The sequence below is a fragment of the Leptonotus elevatus genome, chromosome 10 (genome assembly GCF_054856555.1).
Source record: "Leptonotus elevatus isolate MCC_2025b chromosome 10, RoL_Lele_1.0, whole genome shotgun sequence".
Lineage (NCBI taxonomy): Eukaryota > Metazoa > Chordata > Actinopteri > Syngnathiformes > Syngnathidae > Leptonotus > Leptonotus elevatus.
Window position 1 is genome coordinate 5,295,051 of NC_141248.1, and position 21,571 is coordinate 5,316,621.

The 21,571-nt window shown below is 40.6% G+C and overlaps 2 protein-coding genes across 2 annotated transcripts; one reads left to right on the forward strand and one right to left on the reverse strand.

Moving 5' to 3' along the window:
* Window positions 1–1,332: 1,332 nt before the first annotated feature.
* Window positions 1,333–4,601, reverse strand: psmd6 (proteasome 26S subunit, non-ATPase 6). The gene is made up of 8 exons (XM_086087271.1): window positions 4,321–4,601; window positions 3,840–4,045; window positions 3,563–3,708; window positions 3,261–3,480; window positions 2,985–3,093; window positions 2,624–2,792; window positions 1,635–1,712; window positions 1,333–1,548 (listed from the first exon to the last, which is right to left on the reverse strand). Exons 1-8 carry the CDS (start codon window positions 4,463–4,465, stop codon window positions 1,452–1,454), a joined length of 1,170 nt encoding a protein of 389 aa, XP_085943397.1. The 5' UTR covers window positions 4,466–4,601; the 3' UTR covers window positions 1,333–1,451.
* A 2,480-nt stretch (window positions 4,602–7,081) lies between these two features.
* slc2a9l1 (solute carrier family 2 member 9, like 1) lies at window positions 7,082–19,728 on the forward strand. The gene is made up of 12 exons (XM_086087607.1): window positions 7,082–7,141; window positions 15,602–15,697; window positions 15,839–15,987; window positions 16,059–16,183; window positions 16,291–16,420; window positions 17,258–17,406; window positions 18,408–18,595; window positions 18,677–18,787; window positions 18,967–19,068; window positions 19,178–19,253; window positions 19,339–19,466; window positions 19,543–19,728. Exons 1-12 carry the CDS (start codon window positions 7,118–7,120, stop codon window positions 19,726–19,728), a joined length of 1,464 nt encoding a protein of 487 aa, XP_085943733.1. The 5' UTR covers window positions 7,082–7,117.
* Window positions 19,729–21,571: the final 1,843 nt, after the last annotated feature.

Below are 21,571 nucleotides of genomic sequence, written 5' to 3' on the forward strand. Positions count from 1 at the left end.
ATTTTTAAAAACAATTTTTGCTTCCTCTTGCACCCCTTAATCGCGTATGTAGTTTAAGAAGGATCCCTATTTGAGAAAACATATTTTGTTAAAAAATTGTACATAAATGAAACGTGTATTTTTGCACAGGCTTTTTTTGTACATGCAGGAATTTTGGGGTACCATTTTGAAGAGTTATTTATGTAGGAAGCCAGAGGAGAAGCCAGAATTTGATTATTTTAAGTGTTTCACTGCCAAGTCTATAAAATGCAATACGTGGATATATACATTATGTATAGAAGCCTCTCATGAATCATGAAGAGAGGGTGTCTTGAGGGACAAAGGTGAAGTGTTTTTTTTCCACTGTAGCACGTGTCTGTTTGACAGCGAAATACCTTTATTCACTTTTCAAGGTCTCAAATCACATGTGCTTTGACAACACATATTTGGTTGCCTCTGAATCAACACAACTAATGTACCTGTGGCCCAATCAGCCTGTGACGTTCGAGTGTCCCGCAGGCTTCGTCACAATGGAGCCGCCAGTCGTACACTTGACCTTAAACATGTTTCTTGGTTGTTTTAGAAGGATGGGGGGGCGACTAATCATTGCATTTTTTTTTTCGCATTGTCATTGCCAAACAAGTAATTTGAATCACAGCTTTTCAAAGAAATATCCAATTAAGAAAGTGCCTGAATTTGTTTCACCCTGACTGTTTGAGGACAGCGTCGTTGGGTTACTATTATTATTTTTTTAACCTTACTTGAATGTTCAAAGTGTTTAAATCTGCCTATCAACCCTAAATGTGGTAGAAAAAACTGAGCTTGCCAGCTGCCCAGTATCAAACAGCACTAGTGTGTGTGTTCAGTGAGACTGACAATACGCTAACATTTCCTATCATCAGTGTGTGTGAGTGTATGTGCGGCTGAAGCCTCTGACTTACTGGGCATTGTACAACATTCAATCTGGTCCTTTACCTTTAAACCCCACTGACATCTCAACTGAAGTTTCCAGCAGGTGGAAATATGAGGAATTTTATTCTTTTTTTTTTTAAATAGAACCATAGACTTGGAATGTGAACGCAGGAGTACAGCTAATGTCTGGGGGGGCGCGACCACCCTTCATACGACAAAAAGCCTGTAGATTTTTGGGGTGAACATCGAATCTTTTTCAGCTAGACTTTATGTATTGGCTGCTATGTAATTCATGAACAAAAAATAGGTTAGAAGTAATATTTAAAGAAAAAAGATTGTATAGTATATTTGTTTTGTAACAAGTTCTGTAAATAAAATAATTTATACTATTTATACAAATTAATGTCTCTGCCTCTTTCCTAATAATTCCAAAACACCAGCTTTAACAGTCAAACGTTTTATTATGTACACAAAAATGAATTTGTCAACAAACTACAGGTGTAAGAAAAGCAAAGATGACGGCGCCAACTTTCCGACCTGACAAAATGTGGCCACCGTGTTTACATGTTGATAACTCTCGACAGTTTCTGGACTCTGTTGAGCAGCAGGTCACCCTTCTTGATGGTCTCCTGGTACTGCCAGTTTTTACTATCAGGTCTGGTAGAAACAAAAATAATTTGTATTTTATTTAGAGTTACCGGTAAGCGATAATATAAATGTGGTCTGACGAATGGTGACCTTACCTGTTGGTTTCCACAATCTCGTTCACTTTATCAATTTTGCAGTGGAGACGTCCGGCAGCGATGAACCGGGACAGCTCCCTAGAGAGACAAACAGCTTTTATATTTGAGCCCTCAGCTGCCCAGCAAGTGGTTAAGTTGTCACAATATAGCTCATGGACAAAGTAAGAAATTGCTCAGTGTCGAGAAAGTTATGCTAGCTTGACCATTCAAGTAAATAACAGGAAGACCTGTTATTGTCCACATCTAAAGTACATACGCATTTAATTATATCCCGTCACAAACCAACCACTCACAGCTTTACTATTTAAACACCAAGATAAGCTGCTAAACTTGTCACGAGCATTTATTTATTTTTGCAATTGGAAGTCACACTAACTCATTCACTGCCATTGACGCCTATAAACGTCAAAAAAATAATTTTCTATTAGTTAAACATTTTTTTCCCACTTTTGTTAGCAAGAGTATGAAATCCTCGACTTTTTATATATATATATATATATATATAATTTTTTTTTAAATAAAAGATTATTAAAAATTAGGGGCGTCAAGCGATACATTTTTTAATTGTAATTAACCGCATGACTTCAATAGTTAACTCACGATTAATCACAAATTCTAAATCTGTTCTAAATGTACAATAAAAAAATTCTAGGTTTTCATACTCTAACAAAAGTGGAAAAAATTGTTAAACTAATAGAAATAGTTCAAATGAATTTTTGCCATCTATAGCCGTCAATGGCAGTGAATTAGTTAAAATACATATATGACAAATATCTGCTGCTACAACAAACTACCACTTACATTACTGGTATTAATCATAACAATGACACTACTTTTAAAAATAGCAACATAAAATAATATTTACTGGCTTAATGCAAAAAAAAAAAAAAAGATCACACAATTTGACCTGTGACTTAGTAACCCTGACATAATTTGGCCCTCTGTGACACCAAGTTGAGGAAATCTGTTATTTCGTATACGGCACTCACTGGTCGATGAACTCTGTGCTGACACCAAATGCCTCGGCCATGTAGCCCAGTGTGAGTGAGCGGTACGACTCCAGCAGCTGGCTGTAGGCCTGGATCCTCATCTCCCTCACGTAATAGCGGTAGTGTGGGGCGAAGAGCCAGTCCTTCTTCATCTCCTGCTCCACTGTTGCTGTGGGAAGGGAAGGAAAGACACCGGAGGTGAGCTTCTTTGGAAAATTGGAGTGGGGGAGATACAAATACTTGTAAGGCATCAATTACACACAGATTTTCGCTATTCGTGGCAGGGCTCAGTCAAATAATAAATTATGATCAAGCACTTTAATCAACATTTAACGGAACAGGCAATGTGAAATGTCCTCACCGAGAGACTGAAAGAAGACAGAGTAGCGGCACTCGTAGAGCGAGAACAGATACTGGCGAATAGCTGGCAGACTGTGCAGCACTTCCAGGATCTCCGCTCCTTTTATCACCTGAAAAACAAAACATTACTATCATGCATCCCGATCCATAATGTACATTACCGAGCCTAATGCATTGAGAAATAGAAAACATTGCCATGCATTAATGATTTAGAAACTGCAAAATAAAAAAAGCTTCCTCGCTAGCTTGTTTGCAAGTGCACGTGTTTTTCTTGTACTTTTTCACGAAGGTCAGGGCGCTTGAGGGCGATCATGCACACGTAGACCGTATAGGTGACAAAAGTCTTGTAGTCCATAAGCTCGTATGACGTGAAGGTGGAGACGGTGTCGAGAAAGAGCTCAGCGGCTTGCTTGAAATCCCTGATGGCCACACAGTAAAGACCCTGGTAGACCTTCAGTCGATTCCTCCTGTCCCAGTCTCCCCCCTCTTCAATCAGGCTGCAGGGGAGGGGGCGGGCGCAATCAATGACTAGTATCATATACAATGACGACGCTCGACACTTCTGACCGGCGTTATTACCTTTTGGCTTTCTCAGAGTTGCGCGTGATGAGGTCGCTGTCCATGTAGAAGAGGCCGATCCTCAACAGGTAGAAGACTATGTCTAGTCGGTGACCCAGAGCCACCGTCTTGTCATAGGTCTTCCTGAATGCTGTTAGGGCCTCTTCCTGTGTGGAAAAGCAGGATCAGAGGCTTTTCATGTGAAATACTGCTTATGTTGGATCTAATTCAATTGTTCAATGGTAGCTAAAATTGTGGTTGGTGAGATGCTATGAAGACAGTATAAGAGCGAGTTTACCTTATTGCCGATCCTGATCAGATATTCAGCTTTGGCCATCATCGCATCCCTGATCTCACTCTCCCCGAGGCTCTTCTCCGCATCCTCCAGCACATCATCGAGTCGCTTCAGCTCATCTTCGTTTGCCTTCTTCATCTTGCTCAGCAGGTCACTGTCGAGTTGCCACTTGAGCTCCTTGCATAAGGTTTCATAGTAGGGGGCCATGTCTATGGCACAGAATTAAGAAAGCTAAATGCATTAAAAGGTTGGGGATATTATCATAAGCGGTTACGCATTACAAAAGACATGTCAAGCTAAATGAATGACAAGAAGAAAAAACATTTGCCATGTTGAGCATGATGGATGTGCTTTAGCTGGAATTAGCCAGCCGCTCGTTAGCACCTTGGTTTTACCATTGAGCACCATCATACTGATTGTTTTACGCGTATTAACGTTTTTGTCGCGACAATCGTGATCATAAAGTAGTAACATGCTAACTCACTGTTAGCTTTGATCGCGTCCATGAGCTCAGTCTTCACTTTAGCATCTTGTCGGTGACCATCCATTGTGAGCAAGAACTTGAGCTGTGCTATCCTCAGATCAGGGTTCTTGGGCAGACCCTCTTCCTCGAGATTCTCTTGCGGCATGTTTTGTCTCAGGTGTATACGTGAGGAAGATCAAGTAACGTTGTCTTTAGGAGGACGGATAGCAAAATTGACGGATGTGTGCTAATCAACGATGACTACGGCAAACAGCACAGCGTAGTTTCCGGCAGAGTCGCTCGACGAGGAGAGAAAAGAGAGGACGTCTTTGGCATAATAACTACCCTAGTTATAGTTTACTGCCATCTGCTGGACACAACCACAAACAACAACGCAGTATGGACCACTGGCCTTACTGTCTTGATTGAAATTGTGGTAGTGTGAATTCACCGATTTACTAGCCTTATGCATTTTGAGACTGTTTAATGTCAATAAAATTGCAATGTTTCCACATTCAACCGGACCATTCATTTATTATTTATTTCAACAATTGATATTGAAGTATAGAATGCCTGCGTGCTCTGAAGTTCAGGGTTTGAATCTCTACTTCCGCTCTACTGTGTAGAGTTTTCATGTTCATGAGGTGGGATACAGTATTGACAATTCGGAACATCCTGCCATTTTGGATATTTAATTCTGCAATGCAAACACGGCAAACATGCACAGTGAAAACAAACGGCATATTGTATTGCTTTTGTCTGTGACTAGCATACAAACCCGTCAGATTGTTATCGTAGCCAAATGACACTTCATCCCATTTTGAAATTGAAATAATCCTCCCAAATCAAATTACAACGATCCAAAGTCCAATGCTTTTCAATGAGCGGAGAGCTTCCTTTCACCGAGTGAGACCGCCATTTTCACTTGTGACGGTAAGCTCGGAACTGTCAATTGCACCATGGGGGGGAGACATTTTGTCAGCACACCTGTGAAATGAGACATAAACATTTAATAATGATCCAAGCAGGCGCCAACAGTTATGTGTTTTAGATTATATATTTTATTTCTGTATTTGTTTAAAAACAAAACAATCTATTGTTATTTCTGTCAGAAAATGTTGGCAGAAAATGGGCAGCACTTTTTACCAATACTTGCGTACTCCGACAATGAACGTCAAGTGTATTGGAAATATTGTTGGTTGATCATTTATTTGCTGTACATGTACACAGCCTACTCTTGGCCAGCCTGTTAGCAAGCCAACACGTCTTTTGTCAAATGGCACTGTGGTTATCCATGCCTCTATTTTCCTCCTCAATCGACATTTTTCTTTCTTTCAGATAAGCAAACACGGAGCCAGAGGAAGCTTTAAGCATATAATCCAAAACGAGGCAAAAAGCAAGTGATGTAAATGGCAAAACATTTGGAAAATACATTAAAGATAAACATCTCTGTAAAGCATCTGAGGATGGGCTGAACTGTAAAAGATACAAAGTAGGTGAAAGGGCAGAATACAAAGATGTCCCGTATCTGTAAAATGGCACAAAACATGCTAGGCTACTTTTACCAATGTCACATTGCATCCGTTGCTCATCTGAAGAAGAGCTTGCAAGGAACTTAAGTCCACGCTTCATTAGACTTTCAGTAGCTACCTCTGGTCACAATTTGGTCTCTGACTATTTTATTAAACTAACTTTTGTGATGAATTATAAAGAGTAGTTTTATGTGACCCACTTTTTACTTTTACATAACAGAATGTTAGGAAAAAATGCTACTATATATATTTTTGTGCGTACACATAAGGCCATTTCTTTCCAATACTGCTCACAAATATGAATATCTGAATATGACAGTGAGCACTTCTTTTGCCAAGGTAATCCATTCACCTTGCAGGTGTGACATATTAAGATGCTAAGTACATCATTATTATTGTACAGGTGTGCCCTATGTTGCCCACATAATAAGGCCACTCTAAATTGTTCATTTTTACAGTATTGGGAGTAAAAATTCAGTATATATATTTTTTTACTTAGTCCTATATTCTTTATTCTCTGTGATGAGCTCAAATGTTTGTACTAGATGTCCATGTAGTGCATGTTCAATACTGTCTATCCATATGTGTGTCTTATACTGCCCCCGGGTGGCCAAGTTGGGCAGTAGCATAATGGCAATTCAACGGTTGTCAAACGGCAAACTCTTTCAATTTTTTTGGGCTGTTTTTTTGATTGGGGGTGTGGTGGAGCATGGAACGGATTAATGGCATTTCCACTTATTTCAGTATAAGGAAAGATGTTTTGAGATGCAAGTGATTTGCGTTACAAGTGTGGTCTCAGACAAATTAAACGTGTTTTTCATTGCCCCACTGAAAGTAAAGCAAGGTAATATTGTTGAGCAATATTTAAATTTTCACAATTCCTAATTCATATATTGGTCTATTTGACGTTTATGCACTTTTTAGAACATAAAGAAGTCAGAAGTTATGCGGTACTTGAGTAGTAGTGCTATTGAAAAAAAAAAAAGTAAGCATGGACGTATGGTGCAAATATCACAGGGAGAAACAGACAAGGACCGTTACATCAGTGAAATAATACTGGCACCCAAAAACACATTTTTTACACTCCCTTATTAACAAATAGTCAATGATTTAAGATACTTACAAAGTCTTCTAGGAATTTGTATCAAGACATGTGTCAGCCTGTATTTGTGCTTTTTCCGGTTAAAAAGTGTAAGAAGTTAATGATAAGCAGCCTTAGCTATTTAACAGGTTCCCGTTAGACTGTGTGCTCTTGATCTGTGAATGTGCGTGCAACTGAGGACCCCATGGAAACTGTACTGCAGCAGCTGGTAGGCTTTCGCAGAATTTGTTTCATTTAGTATAGTTTGTATTAGATCAAATGTTCACGTTTGAACTTTTTAATGTTGCTAGTGTTGCTTCACAGCCCTGACCTCGACCATGATACTGTACATAAACAAAATATGTAACTCAAAAGCTAAAGTTAAAGCAGTGACTCATCCCAACCATTTTTGCTTAGTCATTCTAAATGTTATTATATAGGTTTTGTTTTAACCATTACATCAACAGGAAAGTTGACGATAAATAAAATGTTTTGAATTGAATTTATGTTGTCTAAAATGTTAAATGCTTTTCTGTCAGAACAAAGTGCAATTTTACATTTCTTTCTTTTCTTTCTTTTGTTTTCTCTGTTTATTAATACATTCATCTATGAAACATCTGAAGCTCATTTATAAAAAGCTTTCTATTACCCATACTGAAATTAAATTTCCAAATTATGAGGAGTTGAAGGGGTAGGGTGGTGGGTGTCAGAATGGACTTTCACCAATTCAGATTTTTTTAAAAATACTGTCGCTGACAAACCAACATAGATATGTTAATATCAAAGATAAAACATTTAATGCTTGCCATGCTGATGATTTTCTATAGCCCTTATATATACCTCATTAGGTAGATGATGAAGAGCAGGGGCCCCAGGACAGAGCCCTGGGGCACACCTGAAGTGACTGGCTAGGGAACAGATGAAAAGGACTTTAGCAAAATTAACTGAGTGTGGTCTTTGGGGTATGAGCAGAACCAGTCTCGAGTGGTGTGGGGGAGAGTCTATTGAGGAGGATGGGGTGCGAGATGGTGTCAAAGGTCGCGCTCAAGTCAAGCAAAAATGCTTTAACCCTATAAAGCCAAACGTATCATATTAAATACATTTCAAGAGTATAATATTACCTCATTCACTGCCATTTATGACTATAGATGTCAAAAATTCATTTGAACTATTTCTATTAGTTTAACAGTTTTCCCCATTTTTTCTCGAAAACCTAGATTTTTTTATTGTATTAGAACAGATATAAAATGATGACTTTGGCCTCGTCGACAGCTGGAGACTTAAAAACCCAAATAAGAAGGAATTTACCTTCTTTTCCGCTGTGCACCGGTCCTTTTCAAGAATTGATTTTTTTCTTACAAATAATTCTATTGCTGATAAAACCGTTACAAAAATACATCCTATTATTATTAGTGACCATGCACCAGTCTCCCTTTCCCTACAAGTTGATTATACATTTAAACCACCACCTACATGGCGTTTTAACATCTCACTACTAAACGACGCAGAATTTGACAAAATTATAAGAAAAGAATGGGCAGACTTTTTGGAAATAAATGACTCTCCAGACCTATCTCCAGCTCTTCTCTGGGAAGCTGGGAAAGCAGTAATTAGAGGTAAAATTATATCATATTCATCTTATAAAAAGAAACAGGATCAAAAATTAGAAAAAGACTTGGAAGATAAAATTAAACAACTGACGGATGAGTACGCAATAAACCCAAATAACCAAATATGGACTGACTTACAAAATATAAAAATACAGTTAGACGATATGTTAACTAAAAAGACAGAGTTTATAATACAACAATTGAGATACAACAACTTTGAATATAATAACAAATCAGGTAAATTTCTTGCAAACCAACTTCAACGTAATCGGGAAAAATCGCTTATAACGGCTATTAAAGGGACAACTGGTGAATGTACACAATCACCAGAAGAAATTAATCAAATTTTTTATAATTATTATCACAACCTATACTCAGAAACTAATAAACCTAACCCAGAGCATATTGAGGCATTCCTCAGTAGCTTAAATATACCTCAGGTAACTACTGAATATAAAGATATGTTAGATGCACCACTTACTATAAACGAGTTGTACAGTGCTCTAGATAGTATGCCAAATGGCAAAGCACCCGGCCCGGATGGTTATCCGGCTATATTTTTAAAGCACTTCTGGTCAATGCTTGCTCCACTATTCTTAAGAGTAGTAACAGAAATTAAAACTAATGGTCACATACGCCCACACATGAATACAGCAGCAATTAAACTTTTATCAAAGCCAGAAAAAGACCCCACCCTTCCATCAAGTTACCGTCCGATTTCACTAATTAACACTGATATTAAAATTATCACTAAGGCTTTTACATCTAGATTAGAAACAGTAATCCCGACAATCATTCATAGCGACCAAACAGGCTTTATTAAAGAGCGTCACTCTACTAATAATATTAGAAGGCTCTTTAACCTTATTAGTATGTCACAGCGGCATGATAAAAAGGCAGTTATTATATCATTGGATGCAGAAAAAGCTTTTGATAAAGTTAACTGGTCCTTCCTCTTTGCTGTTTTAAATAAATTTGGCTTTGGGAAGTCATTTATTCACTGGGTGTCAGTATTATATGATTCTCCTAAAGCTACTGTTACTACTAATGGGATTATATCTAAGAGTTTTACTCTACAGAGCGGCACAAGACAGGGATGCCCACTGTCGCCTTTATTATTTGCAATATTTATTGAACCACTTGCATTAGCCATACGCCAGGAAAGAATGATTCAAGGAATTCACTCTGGGGTAACAGAACATAAAATTAATCTATATGCCGATGATATTTTACTTTATTTAGAAAAGCCTGCTATTTCGTTAGGGGAAGAATTTAACTTAATAACTAAATTCTCACAGTTATCAGACTATTCTATTAACTGGACAAAATCGACACTTCTACCTATTACAGAAAATTCATGGAACCCTGCAAGCCAGGACCCATACTACTCATTTCCTATAGGTAATTTAAAATACTTAGGCATAAAAATCTCACCTAAATTAACTGATTTAGTTAATTTAAATTTCACTCCACTTCTGGATAGCATTTATAGTGACTTGGAGCGCTGGAATAATCTTCCTATTTCTCTAATAGGACAAATAGCCACTATTAAAATGAAAGTTTTACCCAAAATAAACTATTTTTTCTCAATGATTCCATTTAAACCTACGGCTAACTGGTTCCAGTTGTTGGACTCAGCCGTTACAAAATTTTACTGGAAAAAAAAAGAAGCAAAGATTAGTCTATCTACTCTTCAGAAAAATAAATCCAAAGGAGGTCTAGAGGCACCAAATTTTATGCACTATTATATAGCCAACCAGCTACAATATATTATTTTATGGGCACAACCCAATAGAGATACTAAATGTTGGCTGGAAATAGAACAGAAGGATTTTAATAACCTCAGACTCCTAGATTTACTCTTTATTACAACATCGATTAAGCGACATAACTGCTTTAAAAATCCAATGATTTCCGCCACCCTGACTGCCTGGTGGAAAGCACTAGAAATGACAAAAGCCCAAGTGGAGCCCTGCGGGCTTTCTCCCCTATGGCATAACCTCGACTTTCAAATTAACAACCAATCGTTTTATTTGAATGTGTGGGAGCAGAAAGGAATTACACATCTCCACCATCTCTTCTCAGATAATATGTTTATATCATATACATCCTTGCTCCAAAAATACAAAATAAAAAACGGAAACTTTTTACATTATTTGCAAGTTAAAAGTATGATAAAGAAACAAATTCCAACACTCCAGGGTACGCTCCAACCGCCTGTTTTAGCTAAAGATATTACCAAGCTTTCTCCGACAACAACAAAAAAACTCTCAAAAATATATAAGTTACTTTCATATACTGATAAAACGTCTTTACCCATCTCGAAATGGGAAACAGACTTGTCTATAGCTCCGGAATCTGACTTTTGGATTCAAGTTTGTGAAAACGTTTTTAAAATGACAAAACACACAAATTTACAACTTATCCAATATAAAATTATTCACAGAACATACATTACTCAATATATGATGAAGAAAATGGGACTCTCAGACTCCGACATTTGTCTCCAGTGTTTACAAAACACTACAGACACTTATTTTCATGCTTTATGGTTATGTACTCCGGTTATGTGTTTCTGGACTAAAGTCTTAGAAAAACTTTCCGCTGTCTTGGACTGTAGGATACCGTTCTCTCCAAACTTGTGTTTGCTAGGTGACTTAACAACAACTGACTTACCACATAAACAATTTCAATCTATACTTGTAGCCCTTACTATCGCAAAAAAAACAATTCTTGTTAACTGGAAAAATAAACAAACTTTGAATATCGACCAATGGTCTAACCTCCTCATAAATCATATTTTAATGGAAAAAATATCTGCCTCAAATAAAAACCAAATGTCAAAATTTAAAAAAACATGGTCTACGTATATAGAATTTTTTAACCTAAACTTGGATCTTAATTCTGCCTGTTAGCGAGAGCCACAGCAGCGTTATAACTTGCATTGATGTTTCTGTATTTGGCAATTTGTAACTAATGGTTGTGTTTCTATAGTCAGGAACCCGGCTGCTGCCAGCGGGATCGAGCGGATTCGCCTCCGATGGGCACCAGGGGTTGATATTCGGATTCACGGCATGCCAGTGGGTTAATTCTGTGGGTGCTGTCCCCCCTGGCTGGGCGTGGGCGGGTCTGCCCCTCTGTTGGCTGCTGGGCGGCGGCTGCGTCTTGGCCGTTCCCTGGGTCTCTTGGGGGGTGCTGCGTTGCGGGGCTTTCCCTGGTGTCGGGGGCGGCGCCGTTCCGGCGCGGTCCGTCGCTCTGGGCCCGGCGACGCGGTTCGGGGCTTGTGGTCCGCCGGGGTGCCCGGTGGTTCCCTCTCCCTTCCCCCTTCCTCCCCCTTGCTGCCTCTCCCTCCTCGCCTCTCCCCGCCCGTCCTCCGCCTCCCTGTCCCTTCTCCCTCGTCACCCTTCCTCCTCCTCTCCCCCTCTCTCTGCGGCCCTGCCGCTGCCCCCTGCCCTTCTTGTCGTCTCCTTCCCCCCTCCCTTCCCCCTCCCCGGTACGCCTTCCTTCCCCTCCCCTGGGCCGGGGGCTCCATCCATGGCCCGGGTCTCGGTGCTACGGGGGCCGGCGGGGGTGGCTGGGGTTTGATGTCATGCCTGCCCCGCTCCGATGGGCGTCCTGGCACCTCGGGCGGGACCCAGTATCCGGGGGGCGAGCCCTATCGCCCCGCCGGACGGGTCCCATATGCCCGCCGGACGGGTCCCATATGCCCGCCGGGGTCCCGGTGCGGTGGGTGGGAGCTTGGTGGGCCGGTGCGCCTCCTGCCCCCGCCCGGTTGGGGAGGGCCCCGCTGGTCACACCTCTTAACTCACTACACTAGGTTTGCACAATACACTTTTATAGACATATAGGGCACATAACACACTTTGGGGGGTGGGGTAGGGTGGAAACACCGTCTTCACCCTACAACTCCCCTCCAATTTTAATACACCACACAACTTGTGGGTGGGGGGGGGGCTTGTGGGGGTGCCATCGGTTGGGGGCCGCAGTATAGAGCAGTGCTGCGGTCCCCTGTCCGTGTCCCCCCCCCCCCCCCGCCCTATCTATTTTTTTTAATGCACCACATACACTCAGTAACATGCTTGGGAGGCGGGTGGATCGGAGCGTGGGAATATCATTTCCCTCGGCTCCGGTTCACCTGCTCCTAATTTTAATGCACCTCACACACACACTTGTATATACACTGGGTGGGGTCACATTCACGGTTTAGGGGTAGAGTTCACCAGTCGGCGAGCTGGCGGACTCAGTAACAGGGGTTAACTTTCACAAAGAACGCTGGGGTGACGACCGGGGCCTTCCCCCGCTGGGCCTGGGGTTCCGGGGTGTCGGCCACCCTCCGGTGCCCCCATCTCCCCCTTCTGCCCCCGGTGTTCCGTCCCTCCACACGGCGGGGGGTGGGGTGGGCGCGGCTGCCCTCTCCGCTCCGCTGTCCGGCCTCTCTTCGGCGCCGGTGCCTGGGTGCGGGTGGTCCCCGGGGGCTGGGGGTCGGGGGTTGGGGGGCTGCCGGTTGGTCGGGGTGGGGTCGGAGGGGGGCGGCTTTGTTGGGGGGGGTGGTGGTGGGGGTTGCGGGGTGGGGGGTGCTGGGGGTGGGGGGTGTCTGGGGGATTGGGGACCTGGGGGCGGCTGGGGCTGGGTTGGGGTGGGTGGCGGGGGTGGATGGGGGCGGGGGGTCGTGGGGGGGGGCGGGGGTTGGGGGCCGGTGGGGTGCCTGGCGGGCCTGCAGTGCCCCGTCCTGCTGCGTTGGGTCGGGGGCGCGGGCTGTGTTGGGGCGGGGGGCGCTCCTGCTCCTGGGTTTGCTCTCCGGCCGGTGGCCCTGGCGGGGCCCGGGGGTCGTCCTTTGGCGCTGCCGCGGCCTGGGGGGCCCTGAGGTGTTGCGCTTGCTCTGTTCCGGCGGGGGTCGACGGCTCCCCTCTTTGGTGGAGATTTTCATGCATGCCAGATCCACCACACCAGCATCTACCGAAACTCAGACACAATCTGTTTCCTCCTCAGGTCATTGAATCGGTGGAGGCTGGTGTCTGTGGATCTCACTCGGCTTCGTCTGTCCTTCCTTCCTTTTCTCGGTCTCTCCTTCGGTCTCTTGAGGCCTCCCTGATTTTATGTTTTTTGGATTTGTCGGGGTCTGGATGTTTCTTGGGTTGGGGAGGAGTTCTGGTGGGTGGTGTCTGGTCGGTGCTGGATTTCACCTTCCTTGGTTTTCTTTGGTCCCCTCGGGTCTCCTGACGGCGGTGTTCGGTTTAGGTGAACGGTATGAGATTTTTTCTAATAGGTTTTTTGGTGACCTAACAAATACACGCACGCACGCACGCACGCACGCACACACGCACGCACGCACATACACATACTCACCCACACACACACAAAAAAAATAATAATATATATATATATATATATATATATATATATATATATATATATATATATATATATATATAAAATATATATATATATAAAAAAAAAAATAAAGAGCAATGATGATGACATTTCCGAATGGACAATACTGAGCTCTTTATAGGGGGAAAAAAAAAACCAGATATAAAATGTGTGATTAATCGTGAGTTAACTCGTGAACTCATGCGATTAATTACGATTAAAAAAAAGAATCACCTGACGCTCAAACATTTTTCTTAAAAAAGGATTATTAAAAATTAAAACAATAATAATTACAATTTTTTTTTAATAAAGGAAAAAATTCTTAAAAATTAGGTGCGTCAGGTGATTATTTTTTTAAATCATAATTAATCGCATGACTTCACTAGTCAAACATTTTATATCTTCTCTAAGTTTCATACTCTTGTTAACAAAAGTGAAAAAAAAAGTTAAATTAACAGAAATAGTTCAAATGAATTTTTGACGTCTATAGTCGTCAATGGCAGTGAATGAGTTAAAATAGAAAATTATTACTAGTATGAAAAAAATAAGTACTTGTATTATTTTTTTCTATTTGACTTTACTTAATTATACTGAACTCTTAACCCAATACATCTTAGTACCTGGACTAAATTTGTTGAAATAAATACAAACGACCATACACACTCACACCTAGGGACAATTTAGTCACTTCAATTAACATACCTTGCATGTATTTCGGAATGTGGGAGTAAACCGACAAAGCACGGGGAGAACATGCAAACTCTACCCATAATTCCGAAGCCCGGACTCGAACTCACATCCTCTGCAATGGGAGGCAAACATGACAATGTCAATGTCAATGTCATCCACCCACCATGCCCCAAACAAACCAATGACAGATAATGTTAAAGAAAGCCCTTTTGTTTAGTTCTGAAAAAAGAGCAAAACAGTCACTCTATAATCTATAATTTATCTATAATACACACAAGTCAAAGTTCTATGTTTCCTGGATGGCCTTAAGCAGGAAAAAATAATTTTATAATAATTAAATTAATTTAAAGCACACTAATATATTACTTTAGTGTACATACATAGTGTGTAATTAGTGTATAGCGTGCATTATAATGTACGTTAAGCATTTAAACATATCAAATTATAGAAATTTCTCTCTCTCTCTCTCTCTCTGTATGTCTCTCTCTCTTCCTAGTAAAGTGTACTTGTTTTTAGCTGTTCTAAAATTAAACATATTAACTGAGAAAATCTTAATTATAAATGTAATTAAAAATGTATTTCAACATTTGCTGTAAAAACATTACACGGGAAAAAAACAAGTAGCACATTGAAGTATACCTAATGTTTTTAATTAACTGTGAATAACTGAGAAAACAAAGATTTATCAGTGTATACTTATTAATAGTGGGAAATATTCTTTTTGATTTTTGGACGTACTAATATGTTTGATATGTCTGTTTATTATTATATTTTTGATCATTATAAATGCACAAATTTAAAGCGTTGTGATCGGATGTATCAAATATGACACAAATCAAAAGTCATATGTGGAAGTTGATTTAAAAAAAAAAAGTTTGTTCAAAAGGACCAATAAATACTCTATTTCCAAAGAATCAGAATTTTCTCTCATATAATTCATTGTTCAGGCTTTATAGGGTTAAAAATACAAGTTTGAATAAAAGTTGTAATTTTGCTAATTCTGCGCTTTGTCCTTTTAGACGCGTGGAAACGCTCTTTTCCTTATCTTAATTTTGGGAATTGGAGGAAGCTTTCAGTCAGGATACCACCTCACCTCCCTGAGTTCTCCCTCTCCGGTCGGTGAGACGCGGTGATGTGTGCAAATTATCGCACACAACACTTCCTGTCGTTTTCAGGCGTCATCACGTGACGTCAGACACATCACCATGTGCATACTGAATCCAATTTGGTTCCATGTGGATTCCTTCTCCATGCAGTTCATACAGCGCTTCATCAACAGCACCTGGTATGAGAGATACGCGACGCCACCACCAGCCATCATCTGGTCCCTCATAGTGTCCATGTATCCCGTGGGGGGCCTATTTGGCGCTGTCAGTGTCAAGTACTTCACGGGCCTGCTGGGAAGGTGAGTGCTCTCAACGGCAGCTTTCAACGAGGCCTTTTTGAGGATTCACACCTGTGTGTGCTCTTTGGCAGAAAAAAAGCGGTGATCTGCAACAGCTTTATTGCCATTGCTGCAGCCACCATCATGCTGACAAGTAAATGGGCCAAGTCTTACGAAATGATCATTGTGGCCAGAATATTGTTTGGCTACACAACAGGTAACAATTGCCTCTCACACTTCTTATCTTGTCCATTGGTGTGAACGCGAATGTGTGACGATTGGTTGTACTGGTGAAATCACGATGAACATCCTCCTGGCTTGCAGCTCTGGGAGTGAGCACCCATCTTATGTACCTTGGCGAGATGTCACCCAGGAAGATAAGAGGCACTGTCACCATGTCATTTGCGACTTTTGTTTCCATTGGCAAACTCTCTGCGCAGTTATTTGGCCTCAGGTATGAATCTACGTGATTCGTGCAGCCTGTCTTTTTATGTCCTTCTGTCAATATTTTGTGTTTGTATTACATACAAATCATAATATAACATTGTTTTTTTTCTAAACTAGAAAACATTTAGCTCAAGTTCCCAATTTTTCTTGTGTCAAAATTTGTGTGTTAATTTTGTGTGTTAAAATTGAGTTAATTTAAAATTCCTTTAACGGCACTAATATTTTTAACGCGCGATTAATGATCGCCCTTTACTTGGAATTGAAACTGGGGGAATTCCAGTCATAGCAGACACGTCCACATCAAAAGTTTGCAGTAATAAATGTGATAATAATGAATATATTTGTGGAGACTGGGGTCAAGTTGTATTTTACAGTTTCAACAATTTTATTTCATGTTAAAGATTAGATAGACATTAGATTAATGTTAAAAATAAAAATGCACTGAGCGGTCACCAACGTCTTACAAACGCAATTATGCCATCTAGTGGAAGAAAAAATATCTCAACACAAATCAATATCACACTTTGATAGTACAGTACATCTTTTTAATTCAATTTGATCAATTATTATGAAATTACTGTATCCATGACTTAAAGGTGCAGCCATTTTTCTATTTAACATTTTTTTCCACTTTTATGTTAGCAAGAGTATGAAAACGTCCAAAAAAATATTTTATCCTACATTTAGAACAGAGGAAAAAAACTTGTGATTAGCCGTGAGTTAACTATTGAAGTCATGCGACTAATTATGAAAATTTTAACCAACTGACATCCCTATTCTGAACACATTTGATATAAATGACTTCAATGTAAGATTGCACCACATTTGATTCTCTTCCCCGTAGTGAGATCCTGGGCCGCGAAGAGCTTTGGAATGTGGTCCTTTGTGTGCCTGCGTGTTTTTCTGTGGTCCAAGTGACGGTGATGCCTTTTCTTCCCGAAGCTCCCAGATATCTGTTGATCGAAAAACGAGATGACAAAGCCTGCAAAAAGGGTGAGCGCTATTTTACCCATTACATCAACATGAACTGACTGTAAAATACATGTGTGTGTTGTGTTTTGTTGCCTAAAATGTGGCAATGTTTTTCTACATTAGTAAGATGGCATTCTATATTTTTAATAAATTAGTATAATGCTGCTACTACTACTACTACTACTACTACTACTACTACTACTACTACTACTACTAATAATAATAATTAGTGATGGGAAAATGACCTTTCATAAATCACGATATTTTTTACTCCTCTAAGTGGTGCTTTTGGTTTAAAGATGTAGTGGAAATGTATTCAATTTACATTGCACTAGGCTTTGTCATTAAAATGACCACCATGAGCACCATCTAGATTCCAAGCTCTGGCCCGGGGGCCATTGGCCTTCCATTTTTAGTGGCCCACAGCATATACTTAAAATAACATTGGCCACTGCCCACATTACTATTGTATTTATTTATTTATTTTTAAGGTGGTGGAAAAGTGAGTGTCGGGAAAAGTCGCTATGCTAACGATTTGTAAAGACATAAAGAAAAGGATTAATAGCAAAATAGTAACAACATTTCTTTCAATTAAGATGAATTTAGCTAATAAGCAAAAATGGTTTCCTCCACTTGCTGCTTTTTGTCAAGGTCCAATTAATGATCCTAAAAATGTCAACTTACTACAGATTTCTCTTGTTTTGGTTTTCAATTTTGGAGATCAGCACAATACAGGGGCGGATCTTCTGTAGTGGGTTACAGAGGAGCTGACCACCCCAAAATTTCTTTGTGCCCTCTTTACAGAAAGCTGTGATATAGTTTTTTTTGTTTGTTTATTATTTATTAATATTTTTAGTTCATCCTTCAAAATTTTTTTATGTGTCCCCCAGAGGAAAGATTTCGACACCCCTGATCTAGAGCAGTGTAAATAAGTTAATAAATAAATAATATAGTGAAGATTTGATTGTGTTTTTATCGGAAATACAAATTGACAAGCACAAGATCGATTCTCTCCATTGCAGCTCTTCAGAGTCTGTGGGGCCGAGGCAACTTCAAGCAGGAGATGGAGGAAATGTCGACCGAGCAAGCAACAGTGGAAGCGGCCCCCACAAAAAGTCTTCTGCTGCTCCTTCGGGACCGAACGGTCCGGTGGCAACTCATCACCATGTCCGCCATCTACTGCTGCAACCAGTTTTCAGGCATGTCTATGGTGAGGATGTGGTTAACCCGTACAAAATATTCCAAACACAACAATCCGTGCCATTCCCACAACTGTATCATTTATTCCTAGATCAGCACTTTTGCTTTTGACATCTTTCGGAAAGCGGGGATCCCGACAGATCAAATCCGCTATGTGACTATAGGACTTGGCGTAATGGAAATCATCACCTCCATATCTTGTGTGAGTATCTTCAGTTCCTTGCCTGTTTCTTTTTCACCTCAAAGTAAACAATAAAATCAAAATATTAGAAAGTGGTCTAAGTGCGATGCAGTGCAGTTTGACATCATCGCAAACGACAACTAGAAAACGCGCCATTTGAATGTAGGCGACCTGCGTTGATTTGTACCTTTCTTCTTCAGGGTTTTTTGATTGAGCATGCAGGAAGGAGGCCACTGTTCTTGGGGGGCTATGGCATCATGTCTGCATGCTGGATTTCAGTTACTGTTGTGCTCAACTTGAAGGTAAAAATGAAGGATGGTTGAGGACCAATATCCGGCCTTATAACAATGATGAGCTCAAATGTCAAAAGAGCAAATATGTAATATTTATGTGGCCAATTTCTATTTGAAGGGTTCCATTTCTTGGGCTCCTTACCTCATTGCTGTTTTAATCGTCCTCTTCATCATCTTCTTCTGTGGAGGGCCTGGTATCAGCTTCACTTACAACTTAAATCCATATCAATCTCTTGATGTTTCTATGGTAAATGTCTGCATTTTTATTGTCCATGCAAGGGGGAGCAGCAAGTAGTCTCATCAGTGAGATCTTCATCCAGTCCGATCGGGTGGCTGCGTTTGTCCTCTTCGGGGTTCAGCGTTGGTTGGTATTCGCAATGCTGGGCCTTGTCTTTCCAATACTCATTGTAAGTGCACAACAAGAAATTATCGCATGATTTGCAATGGCAGTACAGTCAACATGTCTGTTATTTTTTCTTCCAGGATGTGCTCGACTCTTACTGCTTTGTGATTTTTGCCTGCATGAGTCTGCTGGGTTGCGTTTACGTCTTTTTCTTCCTGCCCGAGACCAAAGGGAAAACGCTGCTGGAGATCTCAGACGACTTTAAAGCCATCACCGTCTGTGGGAAATCTTTTGTAGAAGATAACCAAATGGAGACCAGGTTATAGGATGTGCTGCTTCTGTGGCACCAATGTGAATGTAGATGAACACGTGGAATGTAATGGAAATGCATTAGCCAATAAAATCCTGTATGTAAAGTCCCTGAAAGTAATACTTGAGTAAATGTATGTCACATTCAGTGCCTCCCACCATTATGTATATTAGAATAATTATAACACCTTATCACACGATAATATCAAATGGTGTGAAGCAGCTCAACAAATGTGCACAAGACAGCAAAAGTTCACTTAAAAATGTATCACATCATTTTAACAAAGAAAATAATGCATAAACCAAACAGTGCAGTGGTCGAATTACAAACAACCAATGACTTTGCAATGCAACACTTTAGAATAAACTACTTAACTGCCCTAACTTGTCTCACGACAAAAAGGAAAAAGGCAGGAAACGTGCATCCAAGGACCATGTATGTATGTGCAGGGCGGCAATACCCCACGAGTGGGCGCTGTTTATCTTTCTTTAAAAACGTATGGTGGGATACGATTGCGCATTTGTGCAGTTACACCCGCAGTCCTTATGGCATTGGGAAGGCTTGATTGTTTTGATTAGTGTTTTTCTTGTATTAACTGTATAATATTTTTGGTTTTGTATTTTACCCTTATCTGTGAGAAATACTATGTAGGCTAAATAAAATCTATGTATTTAATTATGGGGCTTTTTGGTTAATTTCTTGTCAATGAGGTCAGACCGTTTTGGAGTTAATGTCCCTATGAATTATGCAAAAAATCATCACACAAGTGTGATGTGATCATGGAAAGGAATCTGTTATTTTAAGTAAGAAGTAAGAGAAGTCACATTTTCAATTGTGTCACTTAAAGGAACAGTGTGTATTATTTAGTGCCATCTAGTGGTGAACTAATAGAATGCAACAACTTTGAAGCATGCACACTGTGATGCCTCAGAGAAACGAGATTTAGCAAGGCTACTACCAATTACTATCAATTATTATTTGGAGTGAGCAAGCAGGAGCAGCAAGAGTGGCTAGCAAGTGAGCGGCTAGCAATAGCAGCTAGCAAGAACTAGCTGGAGTGGCTATGTGGTATATGCCATGGACGAGGCGGGACTCCCGACTTAACGTAAGTCATACACCTACGCTATTTCCGGTTACCGGTTAACCAGCTCAGTGACCTAGTGGTAGAGTGTCCGCCCTGAGACTGGGAGGTCGTGGGTTCAATCCGGCCGGGTCATACTAAGACTGCAAAAATGGGACCCATTTACCTCACTGCTTCCCACTCAATTGCGCGATCCTGTTGCTGGGTGCGAGTGTGTAGGGTCTCTCAGTTCTCCGAAGCACTTCAGAAAACTGAGAGACCCTACACACTCGCACTTACGGAAGTTGGAAGTCCGTGTCATCTACCCTATTCGAGGTAGCCCGACTCACAGGACTGAGCGACGACCACCTGCAGGCCCCAGCTGTGGAAGGTAAGCGGCGGACGACCCATTGGGTCCGACATGAGCTGCAAGCACCAACAGAGGCCAACTATGTTCGCAAAGTTCTTCTCCTTTGGGTATCTGTAGCAGAAAGATGGCGGCAAAACATGTCAGACTCCTGTAAAGGGCGGCATATGTAATACAATTGGCGATTACTAGACCTATCATTATATATTTAAAAAAATGTACGTTTGATGTGATATAACTTTGCATATTATTGAAATTAATAGTGAAAAAAAAAAAGAATTAATAATTCACCATTAAATGGCGCTAAATAATACACACTGTCCCTTTAAAAAAAGTCTGCTCTTTAAATTAAATAATTGATGTCACATTTATTTACAAAATGGCAATCTAATACAGGTGGTACACAGATGGGACACCTCCCGGCTCGGTACT

Excerpts from the sequence above, each read along its gene's own strand:
- psmd6 (XM_086087271.1), bottom strand. The coding sequence starts at position 4,465 with ATGCCGCAAGAGAATCTCGAGGAAGAGGGTCTGCCCAAGAACCCTGAT. Across the intron at positions 2,793-2,984 it reads TGTCTTCTTTCAGTCTCTCG|CAACAGTGGAGCAGGAGATG; the intron begins GTGAGGACATTT and ends CCCTTCCCACAG. Across the intron at positions 1,713-2,623 it reads AGCACAGAGTTCATCGACCA|GGAGCTGTCCCGGTTCATCG; the intron begins GTGAGTGCCGTA and ends TTGTCTCTCTAG.
- slc2a9l1 (XM_086087607.1), top strand. The coding sequence starts at position 7,118 with ATGGAAACTGTACTGCAGCAGCTG. Across the intron at positions 7,142-15,601 it reads AAACTGTACTGCAGCAGCTG|ACGCGTGGAAACGCTCTTTT; the intron begins GTAGGCTTTCGC and ends TTGTCCTTTTAG. Across the intron at positions 19,254-19,338 it reads CTTCTTCTGTGGAGGGCCTG|GGGGAGCAGCAAGTAGTCTC; the intron begins GTATCAGCTTCA and ends TGTCCATGCAAG.